This window comes from Citrus sinensis, chromosome 2, assembly GCF_022201045.2.
Source record: "Citrus sinensis cultivar Valencia sweet orange chromosome 2, DVS_A1.0, whole genome shotgun sequence".
Classification (NCBI taxonomy): domain Eukaryota; kingdom Viridiplantae; phylum Streptophyta; class Magnoliopsida; order Sapindales; family Rutaceae; genus Citrus; species Citrus sinensis.
Window position 1 is genome coordinate 16,548,853 of NC_068557.1, and position 21,850 is coordinate 16,570,702.

Consider the following 21,850-nt stretch of genomic DNA (forward strand, 5'->3'; position numbering starts at 1 on the left):
GTCTTTTGAACTATATTTTGGTATTATTAGAATTCTTACCATACGCAATGCTATGTGTATCATCGAAAAATGAAATTTTATTCGTTGTAGATCTACGGTTAAAATTTTAATTAACGAAATTTTGACTATATATTTATGGCGAATGGAAACTCCTTGGCCAATAATAGTTATACTATTCCGTAATTCCGACAATGAAGATGCTAATAGTACCAAATTTTAGAGCAAAAGATGTTAGTAAAAAAACCCACTGGAAAATCATTTTGTCAATTTTCTAAGGACAATTTCATCTAATTACTTGACATATAGGCCTTTTTTATATTTAATTATATTAAATAAAATTTTCAATATCCAAATTTAATAAATATTGTGAAAGTCTAGTAAACTCATTCCACGTGTTTATCCAACACAAAACACCAAATCTGTTTTGCCAAATTGAATCCAAAATCTCAATACAAATGTTTTGTATTTCTAAAACGCTCTTCTTGAATCTCAAAATGGACGGTGGCTTTTCGGCTATAAATTTGAGCATTCCTTTTATGAATTGAAATCAATGAACACGAGCTTTGAGCCTTTGAAGCGTTCGTGGTGAATAAATTCCTTCTACTCTTTCATGTTTCACGTTTGCTTGGCGTGTGGGACGGTGGGGCCCAGGCTTGGCTAAGCCTGGCTGTCCTCATACAAATGAGAAAATTACGCTCTAATTCGATACATTTGAGACGCAAAAAAACAGAACTTAATATAAGCCACTCATATTTTTTGTTTGACTCGACAGAAAAGTGATAAAGGTGATTCGTGTGAGTAAGCGGAGGCTGAGTCCGTGAGTAAGCAGATTAGGTAATTTTTATTTTTCACGACTCGCTGATCAATGTGATAAATTGAGGTGGTCAACAAACTGACACGAACCATCAAATAATTAAATGATCCCTCAAATCATTTCCTACAGCTGACTAATTAAAAGCGTACATGAATTAAATAGTGGAAGGGAAAAAAAAAAAAAAAAACAGTAGCAAGTTCATAAGGAAAAGACGCTTTTGTTGGTTTTTTTTCACGGAACCCAAAAATAAAGATTGATAAAAGATAAGAACCGAAACGTAAGGTTGATAAAAAATAGAAAAATATAAAATTTTAAAAATCTGAAATTTTATTAATAAATATTGAATAATAAGGTTAGAGTTTTAAGATTCCTATATAATAATATTAAATAACGTGAATTTATTAGAAAAGCCAAATTCAAATGACTATTACGTAATAAAAGTTTACCAACTAAAATAAAGAACAAAAGTAAAAAAAAAAATGGAAGAGCACTTAAATTGAATGTCTAGAAAAAAGACAAAAATCTTAGAAGCATTAGAAAAATTAGGAAAATAACTAACACTTACCAAACTATTATGAAAGAAATGAAATTTTCAGCTGAACCACAAATTCAATAGGATGTCATGGTATTGAGTTAGATTCATCTCACGGCAAACTTTAAAATAGTATATTAAAATCCCAAACGGACACCTATAACTCAAATTAACCTTAAAAAAATACCCTACTTATCCTATACAATTATCCTACATCAATTTTGTCTATCCAGTTGTCTTGGCTAATGCACTGCAGTGTTTACTTTTTTATGAATGCAATATACCACAGAAGTCACGTGCATGTAGACTTTTGGTAGACAGCTTTAAATTAAGCTCGCCCATGTGGATGGTTTTTCTAGCACATATTTATGTAAAGAAGTTAGTGTTTGTGTTCATACACATACATACATATATATATATATATATATATATATACATACATATATATGTAGGCGTGTGTATATAATCATTCTCAGTAGGTAGTTTTTCTGGCACATATTTGTGTAAACGAGTTAATGTGTGTGTAATCATTCTCAGGTATAGGCGTCGTCATTTTTTTTAGTACGGATACACTGTTAAGCTGCGGTTTAATAGAGTTAATTTTCAATACACTATAAAATCGTACAATTTAATAACATTAAAAACTAACTTTTAAAAATGCATGGTTTAACTGTGTGTCCGTACGAGAAAAAATAAGAACTGTTGCACAAGAGAAGGAGTGCGCGCGCACACACACACACACTAAAAGATAGAAAACAAAGCATTACAATCCATGTATGCCTTGTCTTTTAGCTTTATTTGTATTTTGATTTTGTGTAAACATCCGCATGTAAGTACCATTGTGTGTGTGTGATTTTTTTTTCTAGTATGGGCATCCTCACTTTGTTAAAGAACATTAAAGTGAGGATGCATACTAAAATATAAAAAAAATACAGTTTTCGATACATTGAAAATTATCTTTTTGTGTGTTAGTGAATTAAGATCTGTTAAAATGGAGGTGTCCTTACTAAAAAATAATTATCATTATCATTATAATCATTATATATATGTGTGTGCAGTCATTCTCTAATGCAAATGTTCTCATTTTTTTTATACGAATATATTTTTAAATTATTAGTTTAAAAAAATTAATTTTTATTCTTTAAAACTGTATGATTTAATAATGTGTCCGTATTATAAAAAATGTGAGCGATTCACCACTGAATGTATATACACACACGCGTACTCGTAAACAATGGTGTCGACCAGGTGACATCAGCATGGTAACAATTGAAGGGCAAATTCAGCTTACACACTTCATCTTCTTGTACGTTGCTTGAGAATTAAGATAAGGCCTGGCTGCTGCCACGTAATTAAAATGTCCTACAATGCATAATCCTCTGCTTGAGACGATAACAGACAAACAGTTACGTACAACTCTCTCTCTTCCGACACAAGCGCATACATTATGCATACATTATGCATAGAAGAATTAAAATTTTAGGTGTGATTTATGCACTTATCTAATAACATCATAATACATTTATACTTACGTACTTACATTTTAAAGTTCACTAGCTATAATAGAAAGAAAAATAGAAATCAGGAACTTATGATCAGAATTTATTGGATGGTATATTTCTCAATACATAAACAGATAAAGTAATAAATATATACAAGTGAAGGAGCTTGATCTAATCGGTGCCGTCGTGCACCGGAGCTTTGCTGTGGTTTTCTTAAATTAGTTTATTTTTTAAGTTAATTATTAAATATGTAATTTCTTAGATGTTAATTTTTGGATAAGATTATGATAAAGAATGATTTTTTTTTTTGGTTAATTGGGTAATTTTTGGATTGGATTTGAGAACGAATAGATATACATAATTAAGGTGTATAACCTAACTAAACCTGAATCATAAATCCGAGTCAATTCGATCTGAATTTAATTAATGAGTTGGAATAATAAATCCAAACCAATGAAATTATAATCTAAACCAAAACTCAAAACAACTTGGACAAATACCCATTTTTCTACCCCAATAATATTAATACCTGTGAAGCTCAGCTCTGCCTTTAGTCGGCCCTTTTCTAAATGTAGATGATATCGCGTAAGTCACATCACTATCACATTAACAAAATCTTGTTAGAATAAAATAATATTTTGTTTCAATTTGTAAATTAATGAGATTTTATAAGTTTTGAAGTGATATAAAATTATAAAAACTCATTCCTGTGATTTACCCGAAACAACTAAATACACGTTTCTGATGCCCGGGCTGGAGTCCCACATGAAATGAATGTATTAGGTAGGACAGGTGTAATTTGTTAGATAATATGAACTAGGTGACTAGGAGTTCTCCCTCTTTGCGGCGTGCTTTCAGACTTGAATGCAATTGCTCATATTTTAGGAACAAATCTTATTACACATCCTAGTAATTTTTCTTAAAAAATTTCACGTGCGAATTGTAAAAGTTCCAAGTCTTACTCTTATCTGATGACCGAATAAGGATGGCAAAATTTGTGCACATCCGGATTTTGGTGAATTTAAGTCTGCTTCATCATTTGAAATACAATTTAATTTAGAGATATTGAGCAATCAGTGGGGTAAAATTATGGATGTTAGTAAAATTATTGAATGATTAATCTTAAAAGACAAAAAGACATCCAAGTCCTTAAATTTGCCTAATGTGCAAGTAGGTCTTTGACGTTGAGTAATGCTACACATCTCAAATTTATTATCCAAAAAAGTTATCCTAAATGATGTGTTATTTATTAATTGGTTGGTGAGATAATACAATTAATTCACTTGGATCTTATAAAGAATTATCAACTACTCAATTAATGACATATCATTTGAGATAATTTTTTGAGATAAAAAATTTGAGATGTGTAACACTACTGCTTTGACGTTTTAAAAATTTCATGCATACCTCATTTTGTTATTAATGTTATTATTATGTTTGGATATATTGAGCGTACCTTTGGATTTTATAATTGAAATCTTGCGACGATCAGATCAATTTTACAATAGAAGGTCGGACGCTTGGTATTAACTATGACAGCCCAAATCGTTCAAGAATGTATGTATACATTCTTGAATCACTGAAAATTTACCATACGATCACGCAAATTTTAAAGGCTTCGGTGTCACTTTCTTAATCTCATAACTAGTTCTGTCCGACGAATTTAATTGTATACGATTAGTGGCAAGTATATGGTCCATATAAAATATAAAGAATAAATAATTATAAAATTTTACTTTACTACTTTTTTTTAATCTTATTAGTATTCCTTCTTACTCCTCTTAAGAAACTAAAGTTTTAAGAGAATGCATGTGTTGTGCAAATTTTAATGTACTCGCAAGCGCACGAATCTATTGTAGTGTAGATCAATGGTGATGAGTGTCGATCCCACGAGGAGGTGGATTTTAATTAGATGTAGAATTAATTTTGTAAATAGGTGGTTGGAATTGTGGTGGAAGTGATTTAAATTATTCTAAAATTGGAATTGAAATGGCGATAATAAATTCTAAAATTGCACTTGCAATGGCGAGAATAAATTGAAGATAATTCTATTGAAATGACGTACTTGGGTATTCGGATCCGTATCAATATGCATCATGGGCTAAATATTCCTTATTAATGCCAATTAAATCATGAGGGGGGAATCCACACCTCATGAACCACGCTCTAATCAATATGGTGCTAAGGGCTTATCGTGCCAAATAATAATAACCTTGTACTAGAGGGCCGGTGAAACCAAGGCGGTACTAGACAAGATTAGTATTATTTGTCGACGAGAAGTCAAAACATCCACAAAAACTAGAGGGGAAGAGAAAATAAATTTACCAAATTAAGCCCATGACACATGTTGAGACTTCACCTTCAACCCAAGCTTGAAAGAAAATTAGCCACTCATAATTGAAGTAGGGGCAAAATGGGAATTTATTAAAAGACGAAGAAAATACAAGATGGAGAGGGAATTACAGAAAACAGAGTCCAAAACTGGATTCAGAGCTATCAAATTAGAGGGGAGAGGCCCCCTTTTTATAGATACATGGAGTAAATCATGGCCATCGGATTAAAAACAGTTTGGATGCTCAGGATTGCGCCACGTCATCAGTCAACAGTCCACGGTTTGACCACGCGGATGAACAGTAACACGGTTTGACCCGACTTTGAACAGTAACGCGGTTTGACCCGGATGAACAGTAATGCGGTTTGGTTGAAAATAATCCTGTGTGATGCATGCACCGTATGCGAGATTTTTCGTCCACTGATATGATGTGAACAGTGCCATTTTTCCTTTTATGCTCCTCCTAAGGTTTTTGACCGTCCTGAGTTCAAAAGTGATGTCCGTTTTGCCATCTGATTTCTCGTTTATTGTGAAATGACTATAATGCCCCTAAAATACATAAAATACTTAATTAAAATAAAACACATGTAATTAAATCACAAGAAGGTTAAATACATAAAAGTAAGGGTTGTTAGTAAGACTTGAAATGTAAAATGACGGTTTTCTCTTTTATAAATATGCATTTTCTAACACTCAACACACCCCCCAACCAGCTTATTACTAGTCCCTAGCAAATAAAGCGAAAACAAAATTCAAATTCAAAATGATTTTTTTTTTTTTAGAAACACTCGTGTTTATTCAATCAGATTAATGATAGCAATCAAATAAAAGTATAAGCATTATCTCCAGTCTAAAGCAACATCACACCCACATCAACCATCCACATGAATTAGCCCAGTAGACTTTGTTATAGCTACTTTCAAGAATGACATGTCAAACCCCAAAATCTCACTGGAAGTAGTGACACTCTCACAAATAAATTAAACCCAATAAAAATAGTCACTCCAATGAATGGTAATTGAGAGAGAAAATAATAAAGAAGTGATATCACATGCTCTCACCAAGATGAAATAAATATGCCATCAGCTTAAAAATAATACGATCTCAAGTCAAATAAAATGTAAGTCAACCCACTTTATTTATCTTTTTTTTTTAATTATGCATCACTACATCTTTTTAGCCCATATAACTAGCTTCTACTTCAAACTATAGTTTCCTAAAATCAAGAAGGACTTTTATTAGGACGTAACGTAGGCTAGGGACATGGCTAACAAAGAAGGGAAATAAGGAAAACAAAGTGTATGTTTGAGAAAAATGCAGAGAATTTTTTTTTTTTGGAAGTTGCAAGGTGGATTTCACCTATTATTTTTATTTTTATTCTTTTGAAACAACAACTTTTGTTTTTTTTTTTTCTCTTTTTTTTTTGGCATAACTTCACTGAACAAAATAATTATTTATATTTTTCTCAAACATAAATAGGTGATAGAACTTATAAGATATCGGGTAATACTCCAAATCGGAGTGGGTCAAGATGATAAGTTGACAAAGAAAAGGTTTTTTTTTTTTTTTTAAAGGCTCAAAAGGGGTAACTATGGATATTTAATAAAAGGGATGGCTAGAAAGGCTCAAACGGATCAAAGATGGCATTTCCATCGTCTTTTAGGGCTCTAAATAATTATCCATGTCTACTAGTTAGATGGACCTCCTAATGTAGCAACACATTTTTTTTTCTCTTTTTTTTTATTTTACAATTTTTTTTTTTTAGGGTTAACTCAAAAGAAATTTAGAGATCGTGTATAAAATAATAAACTGCTAAGCTGTATAGAGAATGGGCAAAATGGTTACTCTCTAAGAAAGTGATAGGCTCAACAACTCATTTGACATTTATTTATGACATGTTCATTCCTTCAAGCAACTCATATTTGTCTCCGACATCAACATGTAAAGTAACAAACATAGCGTAACATCACTTAAGACCAAAGATAATACAAATACTAAAATTTGAAATTAATCATGTCATCCAATGTTAAAAAAAATCACACAATTTTTTTTTTAAGCAACATTCTACCCCCCAACTTGTTCTAAACATGAAAGGAAAATATGTATGCAGAGATATGAAAATGATGCATAAAAACTAATTAGAAAAGTTACACTTAAAATGATAGAAAACGAAAATGGTTTTTTTTTTTTTTAACTTAGAAGATGCGTTTCTAGAGGCACTACTCTCCATATTCAGCCATCTTCGACTCAAAAGTTGGAAAATGTATATTTATAGAGGAGAAAATAAAAAAGAAGAAGAAAAATGAACATCAAAACTTAATAAAGAAAAAATTTTTTTTTTCGAACAATGAAGATGCATTTCTAGAGTAACTACACTCCATATTCAGCCATCTTCAATACAAAAAGTTAGCAACAGTTAGTTTCTACAACAAAAAATTAGTAAAAACTTAACCAAGATTCCACAATTGTCAACTATCCCCTCTCCCCAACCAGAACGAAACATTGTCCTCAATGTTGTAAAGGAAAGAAGTAGAGTTTAGAAGACATCACCTGGGTGGTGCAACACAGAAGAAAATATTTACAGGCGGAGAGTTAAATCTAATTTGTACTTCTTACTGCGGCTACTGTTACCATCATTATTTGGTCGCTCCAACACAAAGGTCCAGGGGTCTGGCTCCGGTTTATAAGCTTGTAACATATCAAGTAGCTCAGTAGCAGTGTGAGCACAAATAAAGAGTTTTTTCACATTAGAAGGAATGAAATAGTTTTTTATTGCATGGTTAAGAAATGCGATAAAGCCATCATAAAAGTTATTGACATTTAACAAACCGATGGGTTTCTGGTGAATGTGTAGATGGGCCCAAGATGCTAGTGTCATAAGTGCCTCTAGTGTTGCAAGATCTCCTGGAAGGAAAATAAAAGCATCAGCATAATTAAGCATTTCAGTTATTCTTTCTTACATACCTGAGACGACTAACTCTTCTCCAGTTGATGAGTCAGACGAACTGCCCAATGGTTTTAGTACTCTTGGGATGATGCCTAACACTTGACTTCCTCTGATAAAAGCTGCTTCAGAGACCATTTTTGATAACCCTCGGTTACCTCCTCCATACACCAAGTGTAATTTTCTCTCTGCTATACTTCGACCAAGATCGATGGCTGCCTCAACGAACTCTTTATGTTTGCCATAGGTAAATCCAGAAAGCACACAAATGTTCTTGAATTGTCTATTTGGAGTAGCTGCCATTGTGATACTTCTCGAAAAATAATTTGTGAGTGCTTGACAAAAGATATCACTTTTAAGAGTCTTGGGGATAGTGGGTCATGGTTGTGTATGAGGTAATATGTCAGTGTCAAATAACGCTTAAAGCAAGTGGCTCGCAAGTCAAAAAGAAAACAGTAAAAAGGAAAAAGCAAACAGTAATAAGAAAAAAAGAAAACAGTAATAAAATTATTAAGGACAATAATACACACAATAAAACAATAGTGAAATAAAATAACAGTAAAGTGAAAGGATATTTACAGGTAGTTGCGACTGTGGCTCACATCTTCCTCTGGTTTTACGTCCAGAAACAGCTTGAACGCCCTTTATGGGTCGAGGATAGGCTTCCCATCCAGTTTTCTTATAAACTGGCAAACATGGTCATTTATAGTCAGATTCCCGAGACTATATCGTGCATGCTCTTTCTGGAATAATGGCCATAACTGGAGAATCGCTCCTTGCATATATCCACTGGGATGCGTTTCAAGAGACAGAAGGATATCATCCAATAACTCCTTATTCAAGCCATCCATAATGAATTGAATCTTATCTTCCCTGTTATCAGACACCATTCCTACAGAACATGGGTTTTTATTGCAACTTATTCTGGCACACTTATGACAAGTAACAGAAATTCTTCGAGCTCGTCGTTTTCTTGCATAATTTCCTTTACCACAACCAGGCATGTATGCAATAAATTTTGGAGGTAACTCACCTGCCGATCGTACTTTAGCCTCGATTAACCAACGGATGTCAGCAAGTATGTTATTCCTCATGAGTAATCGCATGCGTTCAGACCGAGCTTTATAGATCGTAAGGAGGGCATTCTGAGGAAGTGAAGGGAATCGCTTGTGAAGCTTCGCTAGAATCTCGTTTCTGTCTATACCTTCGCCTCAGAATATCAGTTATTATGGGAAACTGATGTAACCGACTTGATTGTCACGGAGTACCGTTATCCGCCACTTCACCGGGGTAACAAACTAAAGCACACAAACAGAAAAACAAATTAAAACACACAAAGAAAATTAAAATCGTCCTCTTATTGAATTTACCTCAAGCTTCAACTGGATGTCGTAAACACTTCTCTCAATGTCTCTGAGTTGGCTTTCTAAACCCTCAACATAGGCTACTAACTCTGGTGGCTGTAGAGCCCAAATGCGATGTGTTTTACAAAATTGAATCTGCCTTTTGAGATGAGTTTTGACACGTTGAAGTGGTTTAAGAATGTTCAGGAGGAACGGTCTAAGTAAGGTACTCATGATTAAAAACGATAAAAGAAAACTTAATAATTAAACAAACACACTTATGCAAAAAATAATTTCAATTAGCAGAAGAATAATATAAAGAAAGAAAAAAAATCAAATCAACGAAAAGAAGAGAAAAAAAAAATCAATTCAAATCTGGTGGGTCACTCAAATTTATTTCGGTGTCTTCTCCATGTGGTTGGTATTCTAGATATGGCTTTAATCTTTGACCATTAACTTTAAACGTGACACCGTTCTTTGTGTCCTTAATTTCAATTGCCCCATGTGGAAAAACAGTATGAACAATAAATGGGCCAGACCAACGAGAGCGTAACTTACCTGGGAATAGGTGCAAGCGAGAATTGAATAAAAGCACTTTCTGATATGGAGTGAATGATTTTCTCATAATTTACTTATCATGGAAGACTTTCATTCGTTGCTTGTAAATCTTGGCATTTTCGTATGCATCATTGCGAATTTCTTCAAGTTCTGCCAGCTGTAATCTTCTTTCTGAGCTGGCTTGCTGCATGTCAAAATTGAATTTCTTGATGGCCCAATATGCACGATGCTCGAGTTCCACAGGTAGGTGGCAAGCTTTTTCATATACTAGCCTGTAGGGTGACATCCCAATCGGGGTCTTGAAAGCCGTTCTATATGCCCATAATGCATCATCAAGTCTTAATGACCAATCTTTTCTGTCTGGCTTCACCGTCTTTTCTAATATGTGCTTTATTTCTCGATTGGAAATCTCAACTTGGCCACTGGTTTGCGGATGAGACGGGGTCGCCACTTTGTGTGTGATTGAATACTTTGTCAAAAGAGCTTTGAATGCTTTGTTACAAAAGTGGGCACCACCATCACTGATTATTGCTCGAGGAAATTCAAAGCGCGAGACAATGTTGCTTTTCAAAAATACTATCACCACTTTGTGATCATTAGTTCTGCATGAAATTGCTTCTACCCATTTGGATACGTAGTCAACAGCAACCAATATGTATTGATGGCCAAAAGACGGGGGAAAGGGTCCCATGAAGTCGATACCCCATACGTCAAAAATCTCAACCACTAAAATTGGATTTAGTGGCATCATGTTCCTTCGCATAATGCTCCCCATTCGTTGACACCTATCACATGAAGAACAGAAAGTGTAAGCATCTCGAAATATAGTTGGCCAATAAAAACCACATTGTAAAACTTTAGTCGCGGTTTTCTTAGCACTGAAATGGCCTCCACAAGCTTGTTCATGGCAGAATGAAAGGATATTCTGAATTTCACTTTCTGGGACACATCGTCTAACAATTTGGTCTGCACAATACTTGAACAAATACGGGTCATCCCAAAAGAAATTCTTTATCTCTGCAAAGAATTTAGCCTTATCTTGCTTGGTCCAATGCTCTGGAAGTTTACCTGTAACAAGATAATTAACTATATCAGCATACCAAGGTAATACTTCCACATTCATTAATTGTTCATCTGGAAATGACTCATTCAATGGTAATGATTCTATAATTATGTCAAAATGGAGACGAGAGAGGTGGTCCGCCACAACATTTTCTGTCCCTTTTTTATCTTTGAATTCCAAGTCAAATTCCTGCAAAAGTAACACCCAACGAATTAGTCTAGCTTTTGCATCTTTCTTTGTGAGAAGATATTTAAGAGCAGCATGATCTGTGAACACGATTATTTTACAACCAATGAGATAAGATCGAAATCTCTCTAATGCAAACACTACTGCTAGCATTTCTTTTTCAGTAGTTGAATAGTTCAACTGTGCATCATTCAATGTCATACTAGCATAGTAAATAACGTGGGAAATTCGATCAACTCTTTGTCCTAATACTGCTCCTACTGCATAATCAGATGCATTACACATTAGCTCAAATGGTAAGCTTCAGTTTGGGGCCTGAATGATGGGTGATGATGTCAAAAACTGTTTTAATTTTTCAAACGCCATAAGACATGAATCATTAAAGATAAAAGGTACATCCTTAGCAAGTAAATTGCATAAGGGTCTAGAAGCTTTGCTAAAATCTTTAATGAAACGTCTATAGAAACCAGCATGCCCAAGGAAAGATCTTACTTCTCTGACTGTTTTGGGTGGAGGAAGATTAGAAATGAGATTCACCTTGGCTTTGTCAACCTCAATACCTTTGCTTGAAATGATGTGACCGAGAACAATACCTTGTTTTACCATAAAATGGCATTTCTCCCAATTTAAGATCAAGTTCTTCTCAATACATCTCTGCAGAACTAGTGTTAGATGATGTAAACATTGATCAAACGAATCACCAAAGATAGAAAAGTCATCCATAAAGACTTCAAGGAATCGTTCAACCATATCAGAAAAAATGCTTAACATGCATCGTTGAAATGTAGCAGGTGCATTACATAATCCAAATGACATTCTCCTATATGCAAATGTGCCAAAAGGGCAAGTGAAAGTAGTTTTCTCTTGATCTTTTGGTGCTATGGGAATCTGATTATATCCTGAGTAGCCATCTAGAAAGCAATAAAATTCATGGCCTGCTAATCTATCAAGCATTTGATCGATAAATGGTAAAGGAAAATGGTCTTTACGTGTGACAGAATTCAACTTTCTATAATCAATGCATACACGCCATCCTGTAGTTACTCTAGTGGGTATCAATTCATTATCAGCATTCATAACTACTGTGACTCCTGACTTTTTGGGGACAACTTGTACAGGACTGACCCATGAACTATCAAAAATGGGGTAAATGATATATGCGTCTAATAGCTTAAGAACTTCTGTTCTAACAACTTCTTTCATGTTAGGATTTAACCGACGTTGCATCTCCCTAGTAGTTTTAGCATTTTCATCAAGGTGAATGTAATGCATGCAGTCTACTGGGTTTATACATTTTATGTCTGCTATGGTCCATCCTAATGCCCCTTTGTGCTCTTTCAAAATATCTAACAACTTACCTTTTTGTTTGTCATTGAGGGATGATGAGATGATTACCGGCAGAGTACTTTCTTCTTCCAAAAATGCATATTCCAGAGTGTTGGGTAATGGTTTGAGCTCGAGTTTTGGTGATGATTCTGATGATGGGATGAGTTTCTTCTCTGATGGTGCTAGTTGTTCAACTCTTGACTTCCATTTATTAGTGTCCATGGATGGTGCTGAGTCAAGCAGGGCGTTGACCTCATCGACCGATCTGTCAATATCAAAATTCAAACCAAAATGAGTTAAACATGTTTGTAAAGGATCATCACTAAGGTTTGAAACAAAAGTATCATCAACTAATGCTTCAATTAAATCCACATCAATAATTCCATCATCTGCACTGTGAGGTTGTTTGGCAATGTCGAAGATATTCAGCTCCATAGTCATGTTGCCGAAGGACAACTGCATATTTCCAGTCCTGCATTGAATGTGAGCATCCGCAGTTGCCAAGAAAGGTCGGCCTAGAATAATAGGGATGTGCTTCCTCGAGTCCTGTATTGGTTGAGTGTCAATTACAATGAAATCAACAGGAAAATAAAACTTGTCTACCTGGATAAGCACGTCCTCCACAATACCACGAGGTATTTTTGTGAACCGATCTGCAAGTTGTAACACCACTGGAGTTGGGTGTAATTCTCCAAGTCCAAGTTTCACGAATACTGAATAAGGCAACAGATTTACATTAGCTCTTAAATCCAACAAAGCATTCTCAATTGTGTGGTTCCCTATACTACATGAGATAGTGGGGGAGCCTGGGTCTTTGCATTTTAAAGGAATTTTATGTTGGAGTATAGAACTAACGTTTTCTGTTAAAAATGCCATCTTTTGAACATGCATATTTCTCTTTTTAGTACAAAGGTCTTTAAGAAACTTGGCATAAGATGAAACTTGTTTAATAGCATCAAGCAAAGGGATGTTAACACTTACCTGTTTGAAGATTTCAAGAATCTCACCTGTGGATTTTCCCTTCTTGCCTTTCGCTAACCTCTGAGGAAATGGAGCTTTCGGAACGTATTCTCGTGGGTTGGTTTCTTCTTTCTCCTCCGGTGATGATTCCTCAACATTCACAGGTACAATTTGATTTTCTTTTTTCACCGGCATCTCCACTTTGTTGTCGACTTCTTTTCCTTTTCGCAAGGTCATTACTGCTTTGACCTCTCCATGCTGCTGTGGTGAACTGGTACTTGCTTCATGTACTCTTTTAGGATTAGGCACTGGTTGACTTGGAAACTTACCTTTCTCAACAGTCATTGCCAAGGCCTGAACTGAAGAAGCAAGTTGTCCCACCATCTTCTCGAGGCTTGAAATTGATTGGGCTTGTAAATTGAAGCCTGCTCTCAACTCATTTCGTAGTCCATCAATGGTGCGGTTTTGTTGCTCAATTGTGGAGTGAGTAACATTCTTGAAATTTTGGAATGCATCCTCCCATGGTCTGGGTTGAGAGTAGTTCTGGTTCTGATTGTATAGTCTAAATGGGGGCTGAGAGGCTTGAGGATTTTGAGGAATTTGTTGCATTGGTGGAGCTGGAGCTGTTGGTCCATTCTGTTAGAGTCCTTGAGACAATGAAAAATTGGGGTGGTCTCTCCATCCAGGGTTATATGTGTTGGAGTATGGGTTGTAATTAGATGGTTTTCTCATTACACCTATGGCATTGGCTTGATCTGAGTATGAGTCATGGTCATGTGATTCTGTTGATTTAGCAGTCGATAACGATGCTATTTGTCGAGCAAGACCTTCAACCATCTCCTTAACTTCTTTGATTCCTGAAGTTGATTCGCCAATTTGAACCTCATTCACTCCTTTAATTCTTCTAGTAGTCCTGAGTGATCGACTCCGTTGTTGGGAATTATCCGCTTGTCGTTGGAAGAATTCCCAAATCTCTGATGCACTTTTTGACATTAGCTCTCCTCCACTTGTTGCCATTAGCCATTCTTGCACATTCGGCAATAATCCCTCCAAAAAGTATTGGCATTAGTGCCATTTCTCATACCCATGATGTGGACACTTCAAAAGTAGCCCATTGAATCGCTCCCATGTTTCAAAAAACTCTTCGTCTTCTCTCTGAGTAAACTCTGAGATTTCCCTGCGAATAGCATTGGTTTTATGCACTGGAAAATATTTATTCAAAAATTTTGTTACCATTTGTTCCCATGATGCAATGCTATTGGCAGGCAATGTATTAAGCCATGAACGAGCTCTATCCTTTAAAGAAAATGGGAATAATCTAAGTTTAACATAATCATCTGAAAAGTTTTCATATTTAAAAGTTTGACAAATGGCATGAAAATCATTCAGATGATTATATGGATCCTCATTTTCTAGGCCATAAAATGTGGGGAGACAATTTAGCACACTAGGTTTTAGTTCAAAGCTCCTAGCAGCTACATTAGGGTATCTTATGCATGATGTGCTCAAATTAGCTAAAGGACTAAAGTAGTCCTTAAATGGCCTCTCTTGTGGTTGCAAATCCATTTTATTTTTAATATGTTTGTGTGTGCGAAGTGTTTTCTCAAGTTCAAGGTCTATAGGTTCAAGATTGGGTAATAATGACCTACGACCATGCATGCAAGACAAATAAAATAAAAATAAAGATGGGAACAAATAAAATAAAAATAAAGAAGAGGGAGAAATTACGATACTAACCTTATTGCGCTATTACAACCTTTCTATAAAAATACACAAAAATAAATACGTGAAATAAATTAACTAAAAATTAAATTAATAAAATAAAATAAAAATTACAAAGAAAAATAAATTAAAAATTAAATTACAAAATGTTAAAGAAGAGAAAAAGAAAAGAAATACTAACCTTTATATGTAGATTCACTTTTTTTTTCTTTTTTTTAATTAAAAAAATACAAGAAAACAAATAAAATAAATTATTCAAAAAAAATTAATTCTATGAATTAAAATTATTTACCTCCCCGGCAACGGTGCCAAAAACTTGTTGTGCAAATTTTAATGTACTCGCAAGCGCACGAATCTATTGTAGTGTAGATCAATGGTGACGAGTGTCGATCCCACGAGGAGGTGGATTTTAATTAGATGTAGAATTAATTTTGTAAATAGGTGGTTGGAATTGTGGTGGAAGTGATTTAAATTATTCTAAAATTGGAATTGAAATGACGATAATAAATTCTAAAATTGCACTTGCAATGGCGAGAATAAATTGAAGATAATTCTATTGAAATGACGTACTTGGGTATTTGGATCCGTATCAACATGCATCATGGGCTAAATATTCCTTATTAATGCCAATTAAATCATGAGGGGGGAATCCACACCTCATGAACCACGCTCTAATCAATATGGTGCTAAGGGCTTATCGTGCCAAATAATAATAACTTTGTACTAGAGGGCCGGTGAAACCAAGGCGGTACTAGACAAGATTAGTATTATTTGTCGACGAGAAGTCAAAACATCCACAAAAACTAGAGGGGAAGAGAAAATAAATTTACCAAATTAAGCCCATGACACATGTTGAGACTTCACCTTCAACCCAAGCTTGAAAGAAAATTTGCCACTCATAATTGAAGTAGGGGCAAAATGAGAATTTATTAAAATACGAAGAAAATACAAGATGGAGAGGGAATTATAGAAAACAGAGTCCAAAAATGGATTCAGAGCTATCAAATTAGGGGGGAGAGGCCCCCTTTTTATAGATACATGGAGTAAATCATGGCCATCGGATTAAAAACAGTTTGGATGCTCAGGATTGCGCCACGTCATCAGTCAACAGTCCACGGTTTGACCACGCGGATGAACAGTAACATGGTTTGACCCGACTTTGAACAGTAACCCGGTTTGACCCGGATGAACAGTAACGCGGTTTGGTTGAAAATAATCCTGTGTGATGCATGCACCGTATGCGAGATTTTTCGTCCACTGATATGATGTGAATAGTGCCATTTTTCCTTTTATGCTCCTCTTAAGGTTTTTGACCGTCCTGAGTTCAAAAGTGATGTCCGTTTTGCCATTTGATTTCTCGTTTATTGTGAAATGACTATAATGCCCCTAAAATACATAAAATACTTAATTAAAATAAAACACATGTAATTAAATCACAAGAAAGTTAAATACATAAAAGTAAGGGTTGTTAGTAAGACTTGAAATGTAAAATGACGGTTTTCTCTTTTATAAATATGCATTTTCTAACACTCAACAGCATGCAAATCGTGAATATTGAAGAGCAAGTATATGGTATTAGATATTTTTATTTTATTTTAAGATAAAAGATTTAGTTTTGATGGATTTTTAATAATAGAGTAATATTAAGGATCTCAAAAGTTGAATCCTAACTTGAATCCCAACTATTCTGTATCATTTATCTATTGAATAATAAACTTCGTAACCAATAAAATTAATTTTTTTATCATTCAATAGATGAATACAATATCAGTTGGAACTTAATTGTTAAGATCCTTAAATAGTATACTTAATTTTAAGCTGGGCATTTGACTAAATCAGATCAAACATCATAGTAGACATTAGGCTTCATTTTTAAAGGATACAATTGGGTTTTGGACATTTAAATTATGCAATAGGAGTAATAAATTATAAATGGATGAGCTTTGTTTAATTTTAAAATAAATTTTACATGAATTTGGTGTATTTAATCAATTTAAGGAGTAAATTTGTGAATTCAGGTAAAGTACTAGAAAAGTCGTCTGAAAATTTTGGATAAAGCGAGGCAGCTGCCCGCACTCGTTCCTTAGTAGCTCCTCACTGCGTACGATGAAGGGCGCTTGGTGGCCGGAGCTAAAGACTCAGCACGAATAATACTTAGGTTGGAAAATATCATGTAGTTTTCGAATAAGGTTAGCATATGACCGGGCAGATTATATTAAAGAAATGTATCTTTCAACTAAGGTTGGCATATGATAAGGTAATTAATAGTAGGTGCAGTGTAATTAGTTAATTAATGAAGTAATGATAAGACTGATAATCATCAAAATATGCATTGATTTATGTCACATTAATTTGTATGTATAATTTTATTGGTTGGGGAAAAAAAAGGCTTTTAACCAACATTGCAAACCCTAAAGGTCAAAACTTGCATTATTTCATACGACTAAGGAGACATCTGTCTTTTGGCATTAACATATAGGCTATCATTTATTTATTTTTTAAGTGATCCTCTCAATAGATTAGTCCTTACGTTATTGTCATTCAATAAAAAGTTTTGTATGTGATTAAGTAACTGATGCAAAGCAAAAGTTTAAAGTCGGCAGTTCGAAGATAGAGGAATAGAAGGCATCCAATAAATTAACTGTAATTTCATGTGTTATATTATTATTATCCTTTTAATAAAAAAAAAGGTAGAGGGATAATTTCTTGTGTTATGGAGTAAAAATTAAGTTGCTGCATTTCATTATTGGAGCAGAAACGAAATACAAATTGACATGAAGCGAGGAGGTACCAGGTCACCAGGAAAAATCAACATCGAATTCCTGCAGTTCTTGCAGCGCTTGGTAGAATTGATCTATGCTATCCTCATAACACGAATCGTAGGACAATGATGAGTAATGATTATTTTGGTTATAGTTGTTATCTGATAGAAATGGCTGGGTCCAAAAATCTCCATTGATATCTTCAAACAGATTCTTAGCGCCAGATGCAACTGCATGACGATGATGATGATCAGATGAGCTCGTTGTTGATGGGGATATTGGAGAGCTCTCTAGTACGGCTAATGGTGTATGATCAGCAAGATTAAGTCTTTCGCTTTCTGCTTGATCACTCTGTGAGGTTTCTTCATTATTATAAGAATGCTCTTGAGTACTACTTGATGATGCTGGATCTTTGTTCTTGCGCTTCTTCAAGTGTGTGTGCCAATAGTTTTTTATTTCATTGTCTGTTCTTCCTGGTAATTTTGCAGCAATCAAGGACCATCTGCAAGTAAAACAAGATAAGTTACTTAGGTTTAAGCAGCAAGGTCGATTTTCAAGAAGCTAAAAGGAAAAAAAAGAAAAAAAAAGCATATATATATATATGTACTTATTGCCATGTTGTTGGCGTAATCTGATGATAGTATCCTCTTCTTCTTTGGTGTAGCTCCCGTGTTTTATGTCTGGCCTCAGGTAGTTCATCCATCGCAGCCTGCAGCTCTTGCCACACCTTGACAGACCTGTAAACAATTAACAACAAACAAAAATTAATAAGATATTCAAATGGGTACTTAGGACTATATTTAATTTGAGTTAAAACACTTATGATATATGAATATTTGGATCTCTCAAATTAAGTAACTAATGTGCTTAATTACTTACCAGCAAACTTGGGAATTTCACGCCAATTCCAGTGGCCATATTTCAGAATATAAGCTCTTAACTTATCATCTTCTTCTTTACTCCACGCACCTTTCTTCATTCCATTTTCATCATATGTTGGGGCTCTCACCATTTTTGATACTCACTCACCTCTCTCTCTCTGTCTCTCTGTCTCTCTCTGTCTCTCTCTCTCTCTCTCTGTGCGTGTGTTCAAATCATTTTATATTGTTTGCTCATACCCATTTCTAGAATGACATATCGATCCTTTTATACTTTCGAATATAAAATACCAGCGTGTTAAAATTAATTTAGTCATCACATCAATTCTCATCCCTTCAAAGAAAGATCCATTTTACATATTTTAACGCTCGTCTCAGTTTATTTTAATAATTTTTCCTTGCCTGCAAGGATCATTCAGAACAACAAAATAAAAATAATAGTAATAAAAAAGAAAAATGGTATATTGAGTGGTCCTAAGGATGATGCAATAATTATTATGTCTTTCTTACGTATTTCATAATAAAATATTTAGAAGTGCATTGAACAAGGAATTTTATCTCCTTAAGTTTCGCACGTGATGAAATGAAAAGGTGTGAGTATTAATTTCTTAGTAATGATATTTAGATAGAAAAATCTAATAGAATCTGACGGAAACAAAGTAAAATTAAGTTCGGTATTCCTTATTAATTGAAAAATTATTGAAAATAAAAATAAATCAGTTCTAATCTTACCTTAATTCTATTAGTAGTCTGAAAACTTTCGGTCTCTTTAATACACACATATGTATGTATGTATGTATGTATGTATGTATGTATGTATGTATGTATGTATGTATGTATGTATATTTAAATTTATTATGGTGTATATATATATATATATTTTAAATTTTTTATGGTCAAGCACATCATGCTACATATGATACTTCGATTAATTTCTGCATCATCCGCCAAGAATTGTGATCAAGGTTTCTATATGTCGTGGCTCTTGCGCTTATCCAACGGTTGATATTCAAGCAAGGGTTTGCATACGTCCAACAATTTTGATCAAGGTTTCTATACGTTGTGGCTCTTGCGCTTATCCAACGGTTGATATTCAAGCAAGGATTTGCATACGTCAATGAAAATCTGGAACTGACGTTGCACAATGATTGTTGTCAAAGTGTTAGATAGCTATTGGTTTACGCAAAAAGTACTGCTTCAGTTTTTGTTTACACCGGCAGGTTTTGATCTCATTGTCTCGCTTCACAAAAGACAAATTGTTTCCGGCATTCACATTCCTGCTTACTAACACATTTTATTCACGAGGGGAATCAGAGTTTTGATGCTTAGGCTATATAAGTTAATAAAACTCTGATTAATTTAGTGAAAGAATTTTTAGGCTTCCATAATAGAATTGACAGTGTATAACAAAGATCCACTCATCAACAATATGCGTGCGTAGATTGTATCATAGAATAATTAAGGAACAAAAGGGGACAACAACAGAAGTATATGATAACCTATTTGATCTAAAAGTAAGAGACGAGTTATTGAAGCAAATATTTGGCATATGGAACCCCTTCATTAATCTTATAAAACTCCTGTTATATTATAATTATATTTAAGAATAAATATAAATAAAATTAAGTCATTTATATTCGCTTATTCTTTTCAATTTCATTTTACTTGCACAATATAAATACATTTTATTATCATTAAAATAATATGAATTTAAGAAGTAATCCTCTAAGCTAAAACAAAATTCTTGTAATAAACATAACAACTTAATTAAGATACAATACCGTGGAAAAATAAGTAAAATAAAATTTTATCCTACTGCAAATAATTTTTTAAGAATTCTCAAACTAATTACCAAAAAAATTATAAGTAGGATAAAATTGTATTAGACCCATAAAATATTTATTATTTTCTAAGTATAATGTTTTTCTTTTTTAATTTTTTTAAAAATTAATTAATAAAGAAAGTTTGAAGAGAGGAATACAAATATTAAGGCTAAAAGAGTGAAAAAAATATTAGAACTGAAAAATTCATAAATAAAAAAAGTGTTCATTTAGAAAAAAAGATATTTTTAGTATTAAATGGAATATAATTGAAAAATGAATTTCAATAGGATTTTGGAGGAGTGCTAATAATCCGACTCATTTTACTAGTAATTCTTTCTAGGAAAACGACGAGAATGCTAATGATGATGATCATTTATGAACATATCAACCCCTCTGCCTCCGCGTTTGACACCTACGCAGTTCTAGTACTGCAGTGTGATCCAAAACTCAACCAACAAATAATAGTATAAACGATACAACTGGATCATTAAAAATATGAAAAGAAAAATATTTATATTTTGTGTCTGCCACCTGTCCCAGCAGGTAATGGTAAAAGGGAAAAGAGTCTACTAACAAATGCGTAAATCAGCTGACATGAGGTTGTTCTAGCATAACCAAGGTACTCGGTTCGAGACTTGGGAATGAAGTTACGTTAAATACTTGTTGGGAGAGCTTTGCCGTCCTAGTGGTCCTGCCCGACTCGAATCTGAATTAATTGGGGTCCAATGTGATATTTGGATAACAGATGATTTAATAAAAAAAAAAAAGTCTTGGTGGGTAAGTAGAAAAATATAAATTATTCGTTGGGCGCAGGATAGCAGTTCAGGAAAGTTCCGTGGACATGATTTTTCTTTAAATCCGAATATGAACTCCATCGCTATCTAGTTAGAAATATTACCGGTATAAGTTCTCAATATCTGACTTTTCTCTTTGTCTTTTCATACTCAAATGGGTTTTCATTGTAGCTAAGAATTATCGGCCCCATTTTGTTCACATGATTGACATCTTTTTCTTCATTTAGAAACATATTGTTCTTTTAAGTGATACGAATATACGATCAAAGGGCTCACAATACGATTAAAAGAAACAAAATAGATTTTAGATA

The 21,850-nt window shown here is 33.9% G+C and overlaps 1 protein-coding gene and 1 non-coding gene across 3 annotated transcripts; one reads left to right on the forward strand and one right to left on the reverse strand.

Moving 5' to 3' along the window:
• Positions 1–3,260: 3,260 nt before the first annotated feature.
• On the reverse strand, positions 3,261–19,123 carry LOC102630815 (transcription factor MYB10-like). 2 transcript variants are annotated; one of them, XM_052434198.1, is made up of 4 exons: positions 18,924–19,123; positions 18,652–18,781; positions 18,074–18,546; positions 3,261–3,446 (listed from the first exon to the last, which is right to left on the reverse strand). In XM_052434198.1, the coding sequence occupies exons 1-3, from the start codon at positions 19,054–19,056 to the stop codon at positions 18,078–18,080; spliced, it is 732 nt and encodes a 243-aa protein (XP_052290158.1). In that variant the 5' UTR covers positions 19,057–19,123; the 3' UTR covers positions 3,261–3,446; positions 18,074–18,077. The 2 variants fall into 2 exon arrangements, with proteins under 2 accessions (XP_052290158.1, XP_006469811.2); XM_006469748.4 differs by lacking the exon at positions 3,261–3,446 and having other exon boundaries at positions 17,910–18,546.
• Positions 14,642–14,745, forward strand: LOC127900520 (small nucleolar RNA R71). Its single transcript, XR_008052704.1, has one exon. It is a non-coding gene; the product is annotated as a small nucleolar RNA R71 (small nucleolar RNA).
• Positions 19,124–21,850: the final 2,727 nt, after the last annotated feature.

Coding starts and splice junctions, on each gene's coding strand:
- LOC102630815 (XM_052434198.1), bottom strand. CDS start 19,056: ATGGTGAGAGCCCCAACATATGATGAAAATGGAATGAAGAAAGGTGCG. Junction 18,782..18,923: donor TGAAATTCCCAAGTTTGCTG/GTAAGTAATTAA, acceptor AATTGTTTACAG/GTCTGTCAAGGTGTGGCAAG. Junction 18,547..18,651: donor CGCCAACAACATGGCAATAA/GTACATATATAT, acceptor TTTTACTTGCAG/ATGGTCCTTGATTGCTGCAA.